This window comes from Miscanthus floridulus, chromosome 8, assembly GCF_019320115.1.
Source record: "Miscanthus floridulus cultivar M001 chromosome 8, ASM1932011v1, whole genome shotgun sequence".
NCBI lineage: Eukaryota > Viridiplantae > Streptophyta > Magnoliopsida > Poales > Poaceae > Miscanthus > Miscanthus floridulus.
The window spans coordinates 67,060,932-67,080,511 of record NC_089587.1 but is presented as its reverse complement, the minus strand read 5'-3'; the positions used below and the strand labels follow the sequence as shown (position 1 = coordinate 67,080,511).

General features: G+C 45.8%; 2 protein-coding genes across 2 annotated transcripts; both read left to right on the top strand.

Moving 5' to 3' along the window:
* The first annotated feature begins 9,365 nt into the window (after positions 1–9,365).
* LOC136469275 (peroxidase 45-like) lies at positions 9,366–9,680 on the top strand. The gene has a single exon (XM_066467531.1). It carries the CDS (start codon positions 9,366–9,368, stop codon positions 9,678–9,680), a length of 315 nt encoding a protein of 104 aa, XP_066323628.1.
* A 2,435-nt stretch (positions 9,681–12,115) lies between these two features.
* LOC136472416 (NAC domain-containing protein 35-like) lies at positions 12,116–14,987 on the top strand. Its single transcript, XM_066470125.1, has 3 exons — positions 12,116–12,404; positions 12,687–12,955; positions 14,083–14,987. Exons 1-3 carry the CDS (start codon positions 12,137–12,139, stop codon positions 14,671–14,673), a joined length of 1,128 nt encoding a protein of 375 aa, XP_066326222.1. The 5' UTR covers positions 12,116–12,136; the 3' UTR covers positions 14,674–14,987.
* The last annotated feature ends 4,593 nt before the right edge of the window (positions 14,988–19,580 follow it).

The following is a 19,580-nucleotide window of genomic DNA, read 5'->3' as shown; positions in this document are numbered from 1 at the left end:
GTTCAGTTTGACCTCGAAGGGCTGCCAAAATCTCACACCGCCGCCGCCATCTCCACCGCCGATTGAGCTCCTCCACGCACCGACCCCCGCCCTCGTTCTCCCTGTGCCTGGTCTGCGCCCCCGTCCTCCTCTCCCTTGCCCACGCCCTGCCCCCGTGCTCCTTCGGCGCCCCGTCACCGGAACCCTAGCGCCGGCCACTGAGAAGTCTTGCGCCACCGCCGAGCTCCTCCATGCTGGGCCCCGTCCCCGGAACCCTTGCTTCGGCCACCGAGCTCCTCCGCGCTGGGCCCCATCCCCAGAACACTAGCACCGGCTGCCGACACCGAGGGCTGCCGTCGCCCCCGCTGACCTTGGTCGACCACACTGACGCATTTTGACCAAGGTTAGATTTCTCAGTAACCTGTCCCATAGATATCTGTCCTATATCTAATGAATTTACATGGAAAGAGGACATATGGATGGAGGTCTGTAGGATATAATATGACTGAGTTCTAATCTTTTTGCCTATTATCTTTGTGGTTAACCCTAAGGAATCTGCTGCAAACAATACCAAAAAAACCCAGGCATCACGGATTCTGATTAAATGCTTCTGTTTGAGGTTTCAGTTTTTCCCTCATTCTCTCTTGATATTGATTTAGGAACTAGCTCCACAAGTACATGATCTTTAGCCTCTTCTAAAGTGAAGCATTTCTGAGTTTAGTTCAACCATGTATGCAATTTTGTGCTTTTTTGAGTCCTGTTAAGCCCTGCCTCTAGTATGACCTAAGCAGCAGGCAAAGTTGCTATTACCCAATGGTCAAGACCCATGGAGTCGTGGACCATGTTGGATTGGGTGATCTAGTCTCTATTTTGCCTTGGTTTGTGGGGATAACACATGCATGGTATTGGTATGTATGGTCATGGAGTTGGAGTGGATAGGAGGAGAGTTGTTGTGGGAGGCAAAGCAATCAGTCCTACAGTACAATTTTTAGAGAGAAGGGAAGGGGAAGGAGGGACAAGGACATGCATGAGATTGCTGCTTTGCCTGCCTCTCTTGCTTGAGGGACAAGGATTACTTATCCCCTTACTGGTACTCTACTGCTTGATGCAAAATGGTACTTGTATTACCTATTTCTCTCTACCACTATTGTCTTACTACTGCTGCTACTACTCTGAATTCAACTGAACTGCTATACTACACTTGGTGAATTTTGAACTGCTATACTACTGATCTATGATGCTTTTGGTGAACCGTAGCATTTGAATTCAATTCTTTTTGCTGCCTATGATGCCAAAGAAATTTATGACAAAATTCTGAGCATATGCCACTGCCTATGATGCACCTTGCCTTTAAACTAATTTTGAGCTAAATTTGTGAGAATTTTGAGATGAATTGGTCACTCTGCTGCAATTTTGCCAAATTTGATATAATTTGTGAGAATTTTGAGATGAATTGGTCACTCCCTCCTATACTACTAGTATACTACTACTATTGCCTACCTCTACTCCCTCCTATACTACTACTAGTATACTACTACTGCTACCTACTACTTTCTAGTAGTATACTACTACTAGTATACTACTACTACTACTGCCTACTACTACTCCCTCCTCCTCTACTCCTCTACTCCCTCCTATAATACTAGTATACTACTACTATTGCCTACTACTACTCCCTCCTCCTCTACTCCTCTACTCCCTCCTATACTACTAGTATACTACTACTACTGCCTACCTCTACTCCCTCCTATACTACTACTAGTATACTACTACTACTGCCTACTACTTTCTAGTAGTATACTACTACTAGTATACTACTACTACTCCCTCCTCCTCTACTCCCCTACTCCCTCCTATACTACTAGTATACTACTACTACTGCCTACTACTACTCCCTCCTCCTCTACTCCTCTACTCCCTCTTATACTGCTATTCTACTACTACTGCTCCTATTTTTTATTTGTGAAAGGTTTTTGTTTAATGGGGCTGGTTCCTTTTTTGGCATATGCAATGATGAACTTTTAAACTTATTGCTGAGGCAGTGGCATATGCAATGATGTGAACCCTTTTATGCTGAGGCAGCGGCGATGATGATCGAGTGCCCCCGCTAAACTAGGATGGCTTGTATACTAGATACAAGCAACCAGTTTAAAAGCGATGTGATGACAATGGGGCAAATCTGAGCCAACTACTACTACTTTACTACTCTAGTACTACTCTACTTTACTACTCTAGTACTACTCTACTTTACTACTCTATAACTGTGTCTATACAACTGAAATATGTATTCATTGTAGCTTTCCAATGGCGGAGGAACCGATAAGCAAATGGTGCGACCCTACCCCTAGTGCATCATCATCAACTAGCCTCAAGAGCCAAGTGTCCGTGACCCCAAGGCCAACAAAGAAACGTCGTACAGAGGACGAAGATGATCCGACCTACCAACCGAGGGACGACGAAGTTGAAAGTGCGCGGTCTCCAAACCCTGAACAGATGCCGGTGGTGCCTCGAGAATTGAATTTCGAGGAGGAACAAGTCAGTGATAAAGAACCCCCCCGCTCCATCTCCAACCACTTTAGGCAAGTCTAGTGGTCAGAGGACAAAGCTGAGAAGGGGGGAACACGGGAGGCACCAGAGGGAAATCCACGGTGAAGTCCATGTGATCCATGAGGTGGGACCAGAGGGAAACCCGTTGTCGCCACCCACAGTCCTTGCCAAGTTCAGCAACCAGGTGGCATGTATAGTCAAGGACAAGGTGGAGATCACTTGGGAGGAGTGGAACAATGTCCCGGTCGACTACAAGACACATATCTGGGTGAGGTGACGAGGAGCTTCCATTATCCTGAGGACGTTGATCTGAACAAGTGTAGGGAGTGGGTCATGCACGTGGCAGGAAGAGCCTTTAGAAACTTCAAGTCCATGCTGACTAGGTACTACCTGAAGCTAGGCAAGTCACCCTGTGTCAAATACACTATGGTGAAGGAACATCACTGGGAAGAGTTCTGCAAACAAAGAACAACAGAAGAAGCAAAGGCAAAGAGTGCCAAGTTCAGCGCACTCGCGAAGAAGAACCTGCACCCCCACCACTTGGGCATGACTGGGTTTGCTGGTAAGAGGCCCCAGTGGCGGGAGGAAGAAAGGGCTAGAGCTGCCGCCGGGCTTCCCGATCCGTACGATGGTGTAGACTTGAGGGCTAAGGACTTCTTCTATGCCCGCAAGCCGAAGAAGCTCAAGGAGGGCGCGAGCAAGTTCAATGAGCCCAAGTTTGAGGAGGTGGAGAGGGCTCTCATCGAGGCTACTAAATCCAAGGGCAGCTTCAAGGTTCGCAGGGGCTAGGACTTACTAACCCTGGCGCTAGGAACCCCTGAGCACCGTGGCCGCGTCCGTGGCATGTCGTCGAAGATGAGCTGGAACTCAGTGGAGTCATGGCAATCTGACGCTGCCACATACCAGTCAAGGCAGAGGTACAAGGAGGGCATCTTTCAGAAAGGGCTATGATCAAGGCATGGCTGAAATGATCAGTTGGTCCATAAAAGAAGCCTTCACGAGCAATGACCCAGATATGGTGTCGATGAGGTCACAGATGCTTCGCCAGGCTAGCGTGTCCGTGCCTCAAGTTCCACAAGGGCAGACACAAGGGCAGCCACTTTCGATGATCGAGGATCGCCCAAGGCACCCCGTCGATGACATTCGGCAACCCATGCACGTCCACCTCAACATCCCGTTCAACAGGGCGAAAAAGTTGACCGTGGGTGAGGGTTACATGCACCCCAAAGAAGATATCAAAGATTTCAACCAAGACCAGATCCCTACCAACTATGCTGTCGTGATACTTACATGGTATGCGACCCAATACGAAGAATTTGAAATGGAATATCCAACTGCACAAGGGGTAACGATCCTTGGAGCTACCATTGGTTCCGAAGTCCTGTGGAACAAGGACGACATAGAGATCATTCTCTCGACGCCGACTTCTACGCCAATGGCAACACCAGCATCACAACCATCTGTTGCTGGATCTTGTCCCCCCGATGATCCGAATCACGGCGACGGCGATGACGAAGGTAATGGCGGGGATGACAAGGGAAGGAAGTCACCCCGAGGCATAAGCCATCACCCTCGTTCTCCTCCTCCGACAACAAGTCCACCTCCACCTCCCGACAGTCCGTCTAAGGGCACAAGCAAAGGACCGGGAGGCACGGAGGAACTGGGGGCAAAGACACCGCCTGCTGCCATTGAGAGCACAAGCCACTGTCCTCCACCACCGGCGAAGACTAAAGGCGACCAAGAGCATCTCACATACTCACTTGAGTTCGAAAGGTATGGTAGCGGCGAGCATAATTTGCTAATAACTTTTCTTTGCCATAATATGGTACTAACATTTCTATCCCAGGCCGAGATCACCTTTCCATCTATTTCCTGAATCGGATGACTGCCCCAGCCATTACGATCATGGGAAGTTCATGATAACCAAGGCCTAGCTCGTCGACGAGGAAAGGTGGGAGACAAGGAGGTTTCATCTCTGGTACATGGAAGCGGCAAAAGCTGGCCTGCATGGTTTTCTAGTCAAGGTTGTGGCGGAGTACTTCCACTTGCCCGGCAATGATGTAGAACTCCCCGTGGACTTCCACGACATGTACATACTACTACGGGAACAAGACCTTGACATCGCCCAAGTCACCTTGTTCTCTATGTAAGTGATGAATTGCGAGTTTCACATATCACCTGCCTTTGAATCGGTCAAGACTACTTATATATGCCACGATGGCTTGTCCTTGTAGGTTGATGGCCTATATATCCAAGGAACTAAAACTTAATGTTATCTATCTATCTCCAATGCATATTGCTCAAAGAGTCATCATTGGTTACCACCTAGATGACAATCATCCAACCATGAAAGACTTGACCAAGCGACAGAGAGAGGCGCACAGGAAGAAACTGATGGACAATGAGAAGTTGAATATTTCAAGGTACATACTAGGAGCAATGAAGAAGATCAGGAGAAATGGGTGTATCGTAGCTGCCTACCACTTTGGGTAAGTCGAAGACATGCCTGTAGAGATAAGTGGGTAGCTAGCTAGTATTATTATTTCTCGCCGTAACCTGTATTTTGTTTCAATGGCGTAGCCAAGGCCTCGAGGGTCACTGGGTTGCATTTATCATCTACCCTCAGGATGGCAGGGCCTACGTATTTGATTCGTTGAGAATGCCAAACTTAAAAGGGTACAAGGCCTTTGAAGATTGCCTCAGAGTGTAAGTGACTGAACTGTCTTCTCATATGCGTTCTAATGCCCTGCCTAATACTAGTACATTTCGTATAGCGCTTATAAGGAGTACGTGAAGGATCCTTAATGCTATGATCGAAGAACAGAGAATTTTAAGGCTAAGCATAAGAACCGCATCAAAATCAAACGCAACTTTCCGATAAGTATTTGAAAGGTTTAATTGTGCTTTCTGTTCATAAGCGTTCTAATGCCTGTATTCTAATGCTTGTGTATCGATCATGCAGTGTGCCAAACAACCGGTAGGATCACAAACATGTGGCTTCTATGTCTGTGAGTACCTGAGGGAGTGCAAGCAGTACAACAGCAGTTGGAGGGTGCTCAAGAATGGATTGAACTAGTGGAGAGACGTGCAGAGCACCCAACACTCCTTCAAGCAGACAAAGACGGACATATGTAAGTTTGTCTTAGACAAATACGTGCTTGAAGGGAGCACGTTCTTAAATGAGAACAGTCAGCTAGCGATTTTACCGGAGTACGAGAGGCTGAAGAAATGGCCCACGATGATGCGTCCGCAGGATTACTCCTTAGGACATGTATAACGACTTTAATATGTAAATGTAATGAATTAACGATGACAAGAACGACTAAGTGAATGTATATATATGTATATTATCTCATGTGTAATGCCTGCATACTTTTTAAGTTTAATCTGGATGTGATTTGAATTTATATGCCTGCTGTATTTTTTTTAATTCAGGAATTAATTTACCGAGGCGGGCAAATAATAATGCCCGCCACGGCTAACGAACATAACCGCGGCGGGCCACGAAAGGTGTCCGCCGCGGTAAAATAATTTACCGCGGCGGGCGGTGCAACGTGACCGCCGTGGTAAAAGTATATTTACCGCGGCGGGCGGTGCAACGTGACCGCCGTGGTAAAAGTATATTTACCGCGGCGGGCACGTTACACCACCCCGTGGTAAATCAGTTAACCGCGGCGGGCAAAGCCGTCCGCCGCGGTTAAGCCACGATTTACCGTGGCCTCTAGGCCGCAGCGGACGGCTTTGCCCGCCGCGGAAAATCAAAAACGCCCAACTCTAGTAAAGTTTGTATAGTAGTGAGCCATTAATACCTGCACATATCAATAGGACAACACGGTCGGTCCTCGTCACAATTGGCGTGCTGTCTTATTTGAGTTTTAATTAGGAAAATAATCTTCTCTTAACTCAGAAACCAATAAATAGAGGCATGCATGTTCAGAAACTATCCCTTATCGTCACTCCAAGAGTAGATATATGCTTCTGAATGCATGGAAATATGGAGCTTGTGTTTTCAATACTCTCAATTTTAATACAAATATGGAACTTAATTTTAAGCATATTTTTTGTTAAGGAGCTTTGGATTTCACTTGAACACATATGCTGGGAAGTTAGATGACAAAACTACTTTGCGAACTGTGAATTTAGATGATTTTTCCCAGATTTTGAAAACTATTTTGGGGACTAAATAGTAGCTTAATTAACCAAAACTCAAATATAGTATTCTGAGAAAAAAACTAAAAATTAAAAACTAAAAAACTATTACCACCACATCCAAGTAAAATAGGTTGGGCTTGATTTCAAAACTTTGGAGGCTCTTAGACCGCCCTTCATTTGGATAGACAAGAAAATATCTACAAAAGCAAGTTTGGAACGGATGGAATGGACGTCACACCATGCTAAAGTAAATGGCATGACTCAGTTTACTGTTCACGATGGGGAAAATGGCGTGACCTGTCAATTGGTCACGACAAATAAAATGGTATTACTCAAACTCCATACCACGTCAATGGCACACGTGGAAAGTGTCCGCAATAATGCCAGCGTGTTCATTTAGTCACGGCAATATATGTGGTGTTGTCATATATATTCATTTGTCACACAGGGCAACAATCTAATTCCTAGTTTAAAAAAACAATCTAATTCCTGATAATTTAATTTGGCATACATGCTTTGTTAAAATATTTGCTTTAAGGTTAAAAGGCAAAAAAAAAATCCCTGTGGCTTCTAGCTACACACACAAACAATAGAAACATTTTTATAGCCGAACTGAACATGTACATGCACGCCCTTCCTCAAACTCTCTCAAAGGCTCAACTGCACAGTATATATAACAGCACTGTAGCCATGTCTTTCCCCTCTCCTTTCTGTAGCTAGGTCCTTCCATAGCTGTAGGCAGTAGCTACTAAGAGCATCTCCAGTAGTATTACCTAAAACATTCTACCTATTTCTCTATTTGGATAGTCACTTATTTTCATACTACCTATATTTTGCTTCCAACTCCAGCAGTACTACCTAAAACATGGCTCCTAAATTCATTCCAGCAGTCCCATGACATGTGGTCCTCTTTCTTGTCGCCAGGGAGGGAAGTTGCCGGAAGTAGGTCCCGCCGGGGAGGGGAGTTACCGGAGCGCCGCCAGGAGCCGTGCCCGGCCGGGAAGCCACGCTAGGGAATCGCTAGGGCCGCGGCACAGAGAAGCACCGGAGCGCCGCCGGGAAGGAAGGCCGGACGCGAGGCAGAGGAGGGCCGGCGTCGGGGAGGGGCTCCGCGGCGAGGGAGGCTCACGGGGGAGGGGCGCCACCGGCGGGGAGGAGATGCGCGACCAGTGGTGGGGAGGAGCTCCGCTTGGCGTCGGGAGGGACTTCGCTGGCATCGGGGAGGGGCGGCGCCGACGAAGGAGGCCCGCAGGGGAGGGGCGCCACCGGCGGGGAGGAGGCGCGCGGCCAGCATCGGGGCGAGACGCGCTGCGGGAGAGAGAGACACGTGCGGGAGAGAGGAAAGAAGCGAAGAAGAATAGGCAGATAGATTTGTTGAGCCAACAGATGTAGGTAGTGGGAGGGGGAATCTGTTGGGCCAACAAATTTAGGTAGCCTGATAAGTAGCCTGCTGGAGTGCATTTTTTTTTGCCTCCGCTACCCAAATATAGGATAGGTAGTATATATATACTCCGTAATAACTACTACTATATATATATATACAAGCGCCCTGTTCGCTTGGTCGTAAACAATCGTAAATTTTCAGCCAGAACAGTATTTTTCTCTCACACCAAACTAGCCAGCAGTAATAATCTACGATCGTATACGATCGCTTCAGCCTGAGCCGAACAGGCTGAAGAACCTCCAAGCAGTTGAACAATCTTAGGAGTAGTTCTCTCCTTTTTACCTGATGCCGGCTCCGTGACTCTTGATTCTGTAGCACTATAACACGGAGCCGGTGGAGCTAGGAAACGTGGCACCAATGGCTTCTTCTCTTCCTGGTTTATTTTTCACCTTGAAAACTAAAATTGCTTCATGAACTGTTTCAAACAGTACCACTACTCTACTTTTCACGAGGAGCCGGAGCACCTAATAGCTATACCAAACAAGGTCTTACAAGCTAAGATGACACATATGTAGAGATACATGAGAGAGAGTGCTTAGAGAGAATATATAGCTGTAGAAACTGTGATGTGATCTCTTGCTCTCTCTCTCCAATTCTTGGGCGTATGCGTATGTCTGTAGAGATATTGCTTAGCTAAAAGTAAGAGCCATTAATACCTGCACATATCAATAGGACGACACGGCCGGTCCTCATCACAATTGGAGTGCTGTCTTATTTGAGTTTTAATTAGGAAAATAATCTTCTCTTATCTCTCTCCACTTCACCACAAGTACCAGTAGCACCACCACCACTTGCAAGCAGCAATCAACCTCATTCGTCCTCGTCCGTCCAAGAGCTAGCGAGAAGAATACCGCACCGCACAACCGTATAGCTAGGCCGGCCGGCCAATCCATCCATCTCGTCTTGTACATGTCTAGCTAGCTGGGGATTTTTTTTATTTTTAACACTTTTTAAACTAATTTTAAATCTAACACTGTTTAAATTTTTTTCTCCCAAAACAAACACTTTTGGCCGCGCCTATCGCCATGGCGCGGCGAAACGCCTGTGCCGCGCCATGCATGGTGGCGTGGCGGGAGGATGATGTGGCGACGACCGGGGCACTGACCGGTGACGTGGCAGGGTCTGCCGCGCCATAGACCACGGCGTGGCACTGAAGCGCCAAGGCCCACGGCGCGGCACGACCTGGACGCAGACAGAAGACCAGCCTCAGCTACTGTCGGTGAGGATCGGCAGCGACGCGACCATGGATCCCGGCTTTGCGTCGCAGCTGAACGACACCTGCAGCTCTGACCCCAACGTCTTCGCCTTCCTCGACCCCTCGCCGGTGGGCTTCGACAATGCCTTCTACCGGAACCTGCAGGTCGGCAAGGGCCTCCTAGGCTCCAACCAGGTGATCTACTTCGACATGAGCTCGCACAGCATGGTCGACTACTACACATCCAACCAGGGTGCCTTCTTCGCCGATTTCGTGGCGGCGATGACCAAGCTCGAGAGGATATGGGTCAAGACGCCGGCCACCGGCGGCGAGATACGCCGGGACTGCCGGTTCCCGAACTAGTTGCTAGTTAATCTCACCGGTAGTGCTCCTACACCGCATTGAAACGAATATGAAGCAAATAATGGAGTCCGTACGCAAGTTGACAAGTTGCCACATAACATTTTCATTGGTTCATGAAAAACTTGTAGACTCATGAACCAATGAAAATATTATGTGGCAACTTGTCAACTTGTGCACTGACTCCATTTATTTGTTTCATATTCGTTTCAATGCGTCGCGGGAGCACTGCCGGCGAGATTAACTAGCAACTAGTTCGGAAATCGACAGTCTCGGCGTATCTCGCCGCCGGTGGCCGGCGTCTTGACCCTGATCCTCCCGAGCTTGGTCATCGCCGTCACGAAATCACCGAAGAAGGCACCCTGGTTGGACGCATAGTAGTCGACCGTGCTGCGCGACCTCATGTCGGAGTAGATCACCTAGTCGGAGACCAGGAGGCCCTTGCCGACTTGCAGGTTCCGGTAGAAGGCGTCGTCGAAGCCCACCGGTGAGGGGTCGAGGAAGGCGAAGGCGTTGGGGTCGGAGCTGCAGGTGCCGTTCAGCTGCGACGCGAAGCCGGGGTCCATGGTCGCGTCGCTGCCGATTCTCACCGACAGCAGCTGAGGCTGGTCTTCTGTCTGCGTCCAGGTCCTGTCGTGCCGTGAGCCTTGGCGCGTCAGTGCCACGCCATGGTCTATGGTGCGGCAGACCCTGCCACGTCACAGGTCAGCGCTCCAGTCGTCGCCACGTCATCCTCCCGACGCGCCACCATGCATGGCGCGGCACAGACATTTCACCGCGCCATGGCAATAGGCGCGGCAAAAAATGTTAGTTTTGAAAAAAAAATTAAACAGTATTAGATTTAAAATTAGTTTACAAAAAGTGTTAAAAATAAAAAAAATTGACCTGTCTATAACTGCAGTAAGTAGTGCTGGGTCAAGGGGCGGAAGACCGTAGTTGACAATACGGACAAGCTCGAGGAAGCCAGCACGCCGTATGTACGTCGCGTAACGCGCGTCCCACTGGTGCACCCTGATGTGCGTGCGGGGCCTAAAGGAGGCAAGAGCACCTCTGCGTCGGTGTCACTCAAGAAGTGTGCTCGGTGCGGCTCGTCGTACTCCACCTCAAGAAAGGGTACAACGGGTGCTGCGTGGGAGAGGCCATCCTGTTACAAATTGATAAACAAAGGGTTAGAGTATTCAAATTAACGATATTCAAATTAACATTATGTAGCATTGCAAAATTTAAACTACTTGTTATGCAATAGGAACACAATATGAAAGCGCATGTATATATTCAAAGTAACTTTAACAGATATATTAAATAACTTCACTAGAAAAATAAGCAACTTCTATGTATGAACTTACTGTCCACCGGTGTTTCTGTGAGAAATATGAGATAGCTTGGATAGTCATAATTTTACCTCCTTGGTCATGAGTTTTACGATTTGTGTATGCTCATAGCAGTACGATATCGATAATGTTGTGCATGATTTTAGAGGTTCTAGTGCTTTCAATATATGCTTGAGTAAAATGATCATTTGATTAATGTTTCCATATAAGAAAACAAGCATATAACAATTTAAATCATAAAAACTCAACCAACCAAATTTGTCGCTATATGTATGTATGTCTAGTGCACAAAAACACATAAATAGATTTATATTTCACGTGTCTTTTAATTAGACATTTGTTTTCGCTATAATTAATAATACACTATAAGAAAATTAACAATTAAAGTATATAAATAATAATACAATATAAGATAAATTAACAGTTAAAGTATATTTTAAAATAATCTCTTAATCTAATGGCTAACGATTAATATAAAGGGGTAATGAAGGTATGAGGGTTTTGATTATGAAGAAATAGGCACCAAATTTCACCTCAACGAGGGTTGAACTACAGTGAGGGCGTCCGTGGCGCGGCGGACAGCCGGCGTGCGTGGCTAGGGGGCGTGGCGGGCGGCCAGAGGGGGCGGCGCTGCGGGCAGGCAGGAGGGAGGGCGAGCGGCTCGCGGGCAGGCGGGAGGGAGGGCGGCTCACGGGCGATATTTACCTGGTCCTGCCGCGCCGTGGTCCTTGACGCGTCATTGCCGCGTCAAGATCGGTGGCGCGGTAGACCCTGCCATGTCACCGGTCAGCGCCCCGGTCATTGCCACGTCACCCCTCTCACCGCGCCACCATGCATGGCGCGGCACATGCATTTCGCCGCGGCACAGGCATTTCGCTGCGCCATGGCAATAAGCGCGACCAATAGTGTTAGTTTTGGGAAAAAAAAATTAAACAGTGTTAGATTTAAAATTAGTTTATAGGAAGTGTTAAAAAATCTAGCTGGGTCTCCATCGATCTGTCTCTGTGTGTGGCGTGTGGGTGTAGTTAGGGCTGGTGGTCTTGTACTAGTCCTCCTCCTCCTCCTCTGGTCCTGCGGCTGCGTGCTATAAAGAAGCTACCTAGGCTCTGGCTGCGGGGAGGGGAGGTAATGACACAAGCAGGCCGCCGTCGATCGAGCTCGAGCATGGGGGGAGCATCCGGAGAGCAGCAGCAGCAGCAGCACGGCGGAGGCGGCGGCGACGATGGGCAGCAGCAGCAAGGCGGAGGCGACATGGTGATGCCGGGGTTCCGATTCCACCCCACGGAGGAAGAGCTCATCGACTTCTACCTCCGCCGTAGGGTGGAGGGCAAGCGCTTCAACATCGAGCTCATCAACCTCGTCGACCTCTACCGCTACGACCCATGGGATCTCCCTGGTAAGACGCATAAGCAAGCAACATGTGAACTGCTACCATACCAGCTAGCTCCTGCTAATAAGGAGTAATATCAAGGGGATCTGGCATATATGATTTCATGCATGTGACCGACCCCCTTTATTTTCTTTTCTTTTCATCTGATGTGAGCCTTTATTCAGCCTGCTTTTTGCTTGCTGCTTGCTTTATTTTTCATGCATGCGCTGATGGTGTCTATTTTTCGCTTTTGTGTCTATACTAACTACATGGATGCTCTCATCTCATGCTCTACATAAACCACCGCAGCTTTGGCTTCGATTGGGGACAAGGAGTGGTACTTCTACGTTCCGAGAGACCGCAAGTACCGCAATGGCGACCGCCCCAACCGAGTCACGCCGTCCGGCTACTGGAAGGCCACGGGGGCCGACCGCACGGTGTACGTTGAGGTGAAGCGGCCGATCGGGCTCAAGAAGACGCTGGTGTTCTATGTCGGGAAGGCGCCCAAGGGGCTCAGGAGCAGCTGGATCATGAACGAGTACCGCCTTCCTTCCGGCGAGACCGACCGCTACCAAAAGGTAGCAACAAAATTCCAGCTTTATATTTCCTTCATCTGTTAACAAATAAGTACGTACTGGTATAAATAAAGATGTTTTTGTTTTTGAGAAATTTTTGCTCTGATCCTCGCTCACTGCATGGCTGCTTCAATTTGTTTTCCTTATTTGAGTTGTTTTTTTTTCTTTTTGAGTTCTTTGAGATCTTGGAAAAGTTAGCACACGAGTTGAAAGATGAATCCACTGCTTAAATTGAAATTGCCCTCACTTTTGGGATTTGGGTCCTTGATTGATGATTGTTAGCATATGTTTGTGATCGCCGGCTGTGGCACATGTGTATCAAAGTTGCAAACACTACTCTTGTTAATTAAAAGCAAGTGCACCGTGCGAATTACACGTACGTGCAAGATCTAGCTAAGATCACCATGGTTTTCTAGGCTTGCTAGTAGTAGATGTACATATCGGCAGTTTCTCTCTCTCTCTAATATGTTCCCTGCTAGCTAGTTAATTAGGTTATTCCCATCACTTGCAAAAGTACGTAGATCAATATTTTTCTTCAGAACTTATCCGAGAGTTTTTAGAACAGAGAAGGAACTACTTGAAAACTTTTCCAAGTTTCTGTACAGATCGGTTACTCTTTTCTTCTGCTTTTCCTTTGCAAAGACTGGTCCCTCCTTTTTGGATGTATGAATCATCCCAGCCAAATACGTTAAAACTTTTTGCAACTTACTTTTCAAGATCTGCACATATCTGGGATGATAACTACTCAAAAGAGAAAGCTACTTCATGGTTCTCAAACAATATATAGCAGTACTGTAGAAACGACAACGTCAGATCTAAGAAGGAAAGTTAATTAATATTTTGGAGTACTGTTATGTGCCTATCTGTTTAGTGTATAGCATGATGAAGCACAGCCTCCTTCACATGAAAAACTTTTTCAAGTGACATTTTTATGTTGGCTTCAAACTTCCTCTCTCTTTCAATATATAACCATGGTTTATGCACATATACTTAAATCTATCACTTGCGCATAAGAAATTTTTCAGTCTCTCTGCTAATTGCATGAGTTATAGTTACTTTTAAGTGTTTGTTAGGAATACCCATTTAATTTTGTATTAATCTTGATTAATTCATTTTCATATCATATTTAGGAAATTTCTCTTTGCAAAGTGTATAAACGACCAGGGATTGAGGACAACTTTCACCTCAGCACCACAACAACAAGATCATCCAGCTCAAAGGCTGCACCGATCATGGAAAAGAAGCACCACCGGACTTCATCAGCATCACCCCACCTGGCACCAATGTTCGACGGTGGCCACTCATCAGCTCACATGAACAAGCCATACAGTGGAGCAAACACGACCATAGCCATGACATCGTCAGCTGCAGCTCGAGCAGCAACAATGGCACCACAGACGTCAATGTTCCTGTCAACCCCCTCACTTAGCTCCACCACATCGACGGAGGAGGAGGGTACATCACTCTACCACATGAAAGGTGCTAACCCACCGATGCTGCCTTCTTCCACACATGCCCTGCTTAATGCAAACTCCGCTACAATGGCAACAATTCCAATAGATGAGCTGAGTAGGGCAATTGGATCATATAATAGCCAAGGAAACCCTAACCAGCCCTTGCCACCATCACAAGGTCCATTGCTTCCTTTTCCTAGCATGGAAAAGATTTGGGATTGGAATCCACTCCTAGAATCTCCCAAGGTTTGCACAAGCTTCAAGTGACTTTCAGGTGGCTCGAAGCATTTATATGCATGCTTGCATGCGTGCACGTATTATATATGAATACAGGTGTGTATATGTGCAGACACATAATTATTATTTGGGCTAGAACATGGTTAAGATGTAATGGAATATATAGGATCGATGAGTTAGTTCTAGTCCTATGCAATGCTCCACTATATTAATCAGTTCACCATCTCATATGAATAGCTGGTGTAACAATATGTCAATTTCTATTATTTGGTAATGCAGACCTTGTAGCATAACTCGATTAGAGATGGAAATAAAGATTATTTGGTCATCTGGCCTTAGGCTTATATATGTATGTTTCAATTATCATTTCAGTTTAATTTATTGTTGCCCCAGCATTAGTTTACAGATTTCATGTTTACATGAAATGACAAAAACGTATGCAGAAATATGTCCATATGTTATATATATATTGAGATTTATTTCTACTTGTACACTGTTTGAAAAATGCTATTTTTTTAACGGGAGTTTTACCTCAGCTTTTAAGAAAGCAGTTCGGAAAATGCTATTTCTACCTGTACACTGTTCTAGCTAGTTTCTTAAGTTAAAGCGTTTTTGCATGATATCTTGTCTATGTTAGATTCCTAGTTCAGAAACCATGAGTCTAGTTAATTAGAACTACTCCCTCCATCTCAAAACATAAGGCGTGATTTAACTTGGTGTAGTTTTTAAGAACATATTTTGACCTATAATTTCTCCTACAATATTATAGTATAATTTATAGGAACAAAAGTTTGGTCATTAGAAAGTATTTCAATATATAAATCTAACGATACTATTTTTGTAGTATAAATTTTTATATTATTAGGCTAATTGTTATTCAAAGATAATAAAGTTTGAATTTTGAAATATGTGCTAGCCGAACAACTAGCTAGGATCCATCCCCCTTGATACATATGCATGCATTAGAAATGAAATGATGATAAAGAGTACTTCACTCCCCAATATAATATCTGGAACAGTTAATGTGGTTGCAATGTGATGTTTGGAACCAAAAGCATTAACAAAAATAAGAACCATTGTAGTGCATCACATATCCATTCTTCATGATCTGCCAATAATCATATATAAGGTAGACACAGTTAGCCATTTTGAAACATAGTGTTGAGAGAGAGTAGCCACGATAAGAATGTCTTCTTCCCTAATTATTCTTTTAGTGGTATACATAACATGCGAGTTCAGTTCAACTTTTTGTTTCAAGAATTATTAAAAGTTAATTGATCCTTATTTATTGTAGTTGTCTATATCATTTGAGTCCTTTTTCCTCATACTGGGAAAAGGTGAAATCTATAGTTAGCTAGAATGAAATTGACTTTCGTTCAAAATCAACTAATTAATCTTATTTTAATAACAAATTAAACTGGTGGTTTGAGACGATAGAACCAGCTTAACGATCTATTTTTACAACAAATTAAAGGCATCAACAGTGCGCGAGAGAATAACATGGAAAAAAAAACTTGAAATGTTACACCATGATCTCTCACAGTCTTGCTCATATCCAATCCTTTATTTTTCTTTTCTTTTTTTGAATTAAACAAATCCAGTTTTTTATTTAATCTGATTATTACTACCAGCCTGCTCTAACAATTGCCGGAGAGGAGCAGTCAAGTGTGGCGGTCCAGTTGGTGCACACATACACGCGCCGCCGCCGTGTATGATGCAGACCTTTGCCGTTGCCGACCGTGTTTACTCCACAGTGTGCACTGCACAGTCCACACGGCAACCTTCGTGCTCTTGCTGTCAACGCACGTATGACCTTGTTAGCCATAAATACGTACTTCATACCAAGTATAAGTAAAACTTATCTAATCTATTTTGATTAAGTTTATAGGAAAAATATAATAACATTTATAATAACAAATAAATGCGCTATCAAAATGTATTTCATGGTAATCTTATTTTGATGATGTAGATGTGTGTGCTATTTTCCATAAATTTGATAAAAACTAGAGAAGGTTGACTTAGGACAAAACTAAAATGGCTTACAATTTGCAACTAGCAGAAGTACACCCACCATTCCAAATTATAAGACGTTTTGACTTTTCTTATGTACATATTGATCTGTACTTATATTCGGTAATACCATTCGCTAATCAGTGTCTCTCTATGTACTCTCTCCCGGTTTTTTTACATGCCGCATTAGCTTTGTTCTAAGTCAAACATTACTATCTTTTACCTTCCATTCAAAAAAACTTACAGTTTCATAACATATGATCTAGATTAGTGAATCCAAAAACATAAATCTTATGTCATGAATCTTTTTAGATTTTTTTAAATTAATGACCAAAGATATAAATATTTGACTTAGGACAAAATTAATACGACTTGTAAAAAATAGAGGGAGCACCTGCATCTAGCTGAAGCTGAAGCATTATGGAAATTTTACATGTTAATTGCACACTAGTAACTAAAGATGGCAACGGGGACCCGATACCCGATACCCGACGGGTATTTGATCCATTAGGGGACAGGGATGGGATCATATCTTTACCCGCGGGCATCTAAATGGGCAAGAATCCATACCCGACGGGTATAGCGGGTACGAAAACGTTCCCTGTTTACCCGTCCCCGTTACCCGCTGGGGAACCCGACTATTTGAGCTGTCATGCGAGTATTAGGCCCAAAGAAGCTCAACATAGATATTTTGGTCCAAATCTGAACAGTCATATATATAGTTTGTGTGTTCTAGGAACTCTCGTTCAATTTTTCCTCACCATCTCCGCCAGCAGCACAAGCACGCCTGTCTCACGAGCGCTCGTGCCCCTCGCTTCCTCAGTTCGGTCTCTCTGCCACCTTTGCTCGTCCTCCTCGCAACCTCGCTCCTTCTCCTCGGCATCTCCGAGACTCCGACACTTATACCCGGGTGAAGAAGAAACGTCTCTGATTGCAAAGCTGCGACCCCAAGTGTCCTTGTTTATCGGGTATACAGTACCCGTCGGGTATCTGTTACCCGACCGATACCCGACGGGTACGGGGATGGGCAAGAATCTATACCCGAGACAGTTAATGGGGATGGGGACGGGATGAATTCTCTGTAGTGGGGAAGAGAACGTTCCAGCAATACCCGACGGGTATATACCCGTTGTCATCCTTACTAGTTACTAACGGATAAATTTCTCTCTAGTGGGCCTCTTGGCCTAGGTTGAAAGCCCACTCCACAACTGGTTGAAAACCACGCGGAGCTTATGGTTACGGACCATGTGTATCCTAGTGGGCTAGACCGCCGGCTCACGGCTTCCTTCCTTCTAGGAATTGACTTTGGTAAGACCACTTTTGATGACCAAAATTGATCCATTACAGCCTTGCTGATGTCAACAAAACTGGTCAATATGGGTTGTCAGGCTAGCTACACCGAGTGCTTGGGCCATTGGAGCTGTGTGTCGAGTTTTAGGTTGTAAATGATCTCCATATGGAATAAGACCATCACGAATAGTTTCTAATAATTTGTGTCAGGCTCGCGAGAAGATTTTTGGCCATATTGTTCGTGCCACACAGACAATACCTCCATTCCCGCCCTCCACCAGACCAAAGAAAGCGCACAACATCTCCTAACTTACAACCAAAACCTACAAAGCAGAATTTCCAAGTTCTACTTCTTTGTAGTCTCATATCTAAAAATAATAGACAGAGATTCAATTCCAATGAAACTCTAGACGACGGCATGGTCAGGTGAGGGAGTATCAAAGAAAAAAAATACGCCCGTGGCCCCTATGATAGGGAGTAGCCAGCAGCGGATCCAGAAAAAATTTTAGGGGGACCAAACAACGCATACCTCCGATTACTGCTCGATCTTAAGTCTCAACCCCACCTACACTATAGAACTTTGCCTAAAAATTCATGGGCATTCCAGGGGGTTCCATTGCTCCGGTATGGTAGGGTGCCCCCCCCACCACCGTTGGATCCGCCCCTGGGAGTAGCAGTAGTCCATGCGTATCTAAGCATGTATGGATAGATTAGGAATTAGGATAGAGAACCGTTGGTGGAGGATTCTTTAATCTTCATTATGTCCAAGATATCAAGATTGGAAGTCGTTTTACTTCGCTCACATATGTACTTCCTTCAGCTGCAAGTCAAGATTGGATTACTAATTAAACTATCGGGGATTATAGGTACCTGCATGAAAAAAGGGAATCGCTAGCGCCCAGACGCCTGATCCAGGAGCTAGCATCCAGACGCTCGCGCCAGCTGCGCCTACCCGTGCGCCAGCCCACACGCGGCACACCTGCACCTGATTCACGTGGGGGCCCACGCTGCTCATTTCCTACGCGCACACGCGGGGCCACATCTCAATCTGCGCCCGCTCTTGTTTCCCATGTTTGTCGCTCGCCCCCCCCTGTCGGTACGGGACCCACAGGATACCCGGCAAGGAAGGAAGAAGACCTAGACCAACTAGGATTTCTTCTCCTATAATCTTAGTAGTAGTATTACTCTGTAATCCTACTAGGAACTCTCATTGTAAACCGACTAGGATTCTGGCCTCCTGACTATATAAAGGAGGGCAGGACACCTTGGATGGGGGGGGAAGAGAGCAATTGTACGACACAACACTTCATAATCAATCCAACGCAAAGGCTAACACCGACTAGACGTAGGGTTATTACTCGATCTGTGATCGAGGGCCTGAACCAGGATAAATCGACTGTCTCTTGCGTTAACCATCGAGTTCAGTATACGCCAAAGGCCGAACATACTGCCCGGGTACCCCCGTGGCAGGCTATCGGTGGTCAAACATCAACAGCTGGCGCGCCAGGTAGGGGCTTTCGGCGTCTTTGCATCCGAGAGCTTGATGGACCTCGACAACATGATCTTCTCGAAGGGATCGACCTTCATCTTCGGTTCATGGATCTACAAGGCAAGCGACGACGGCAAGCTCCAAGGCC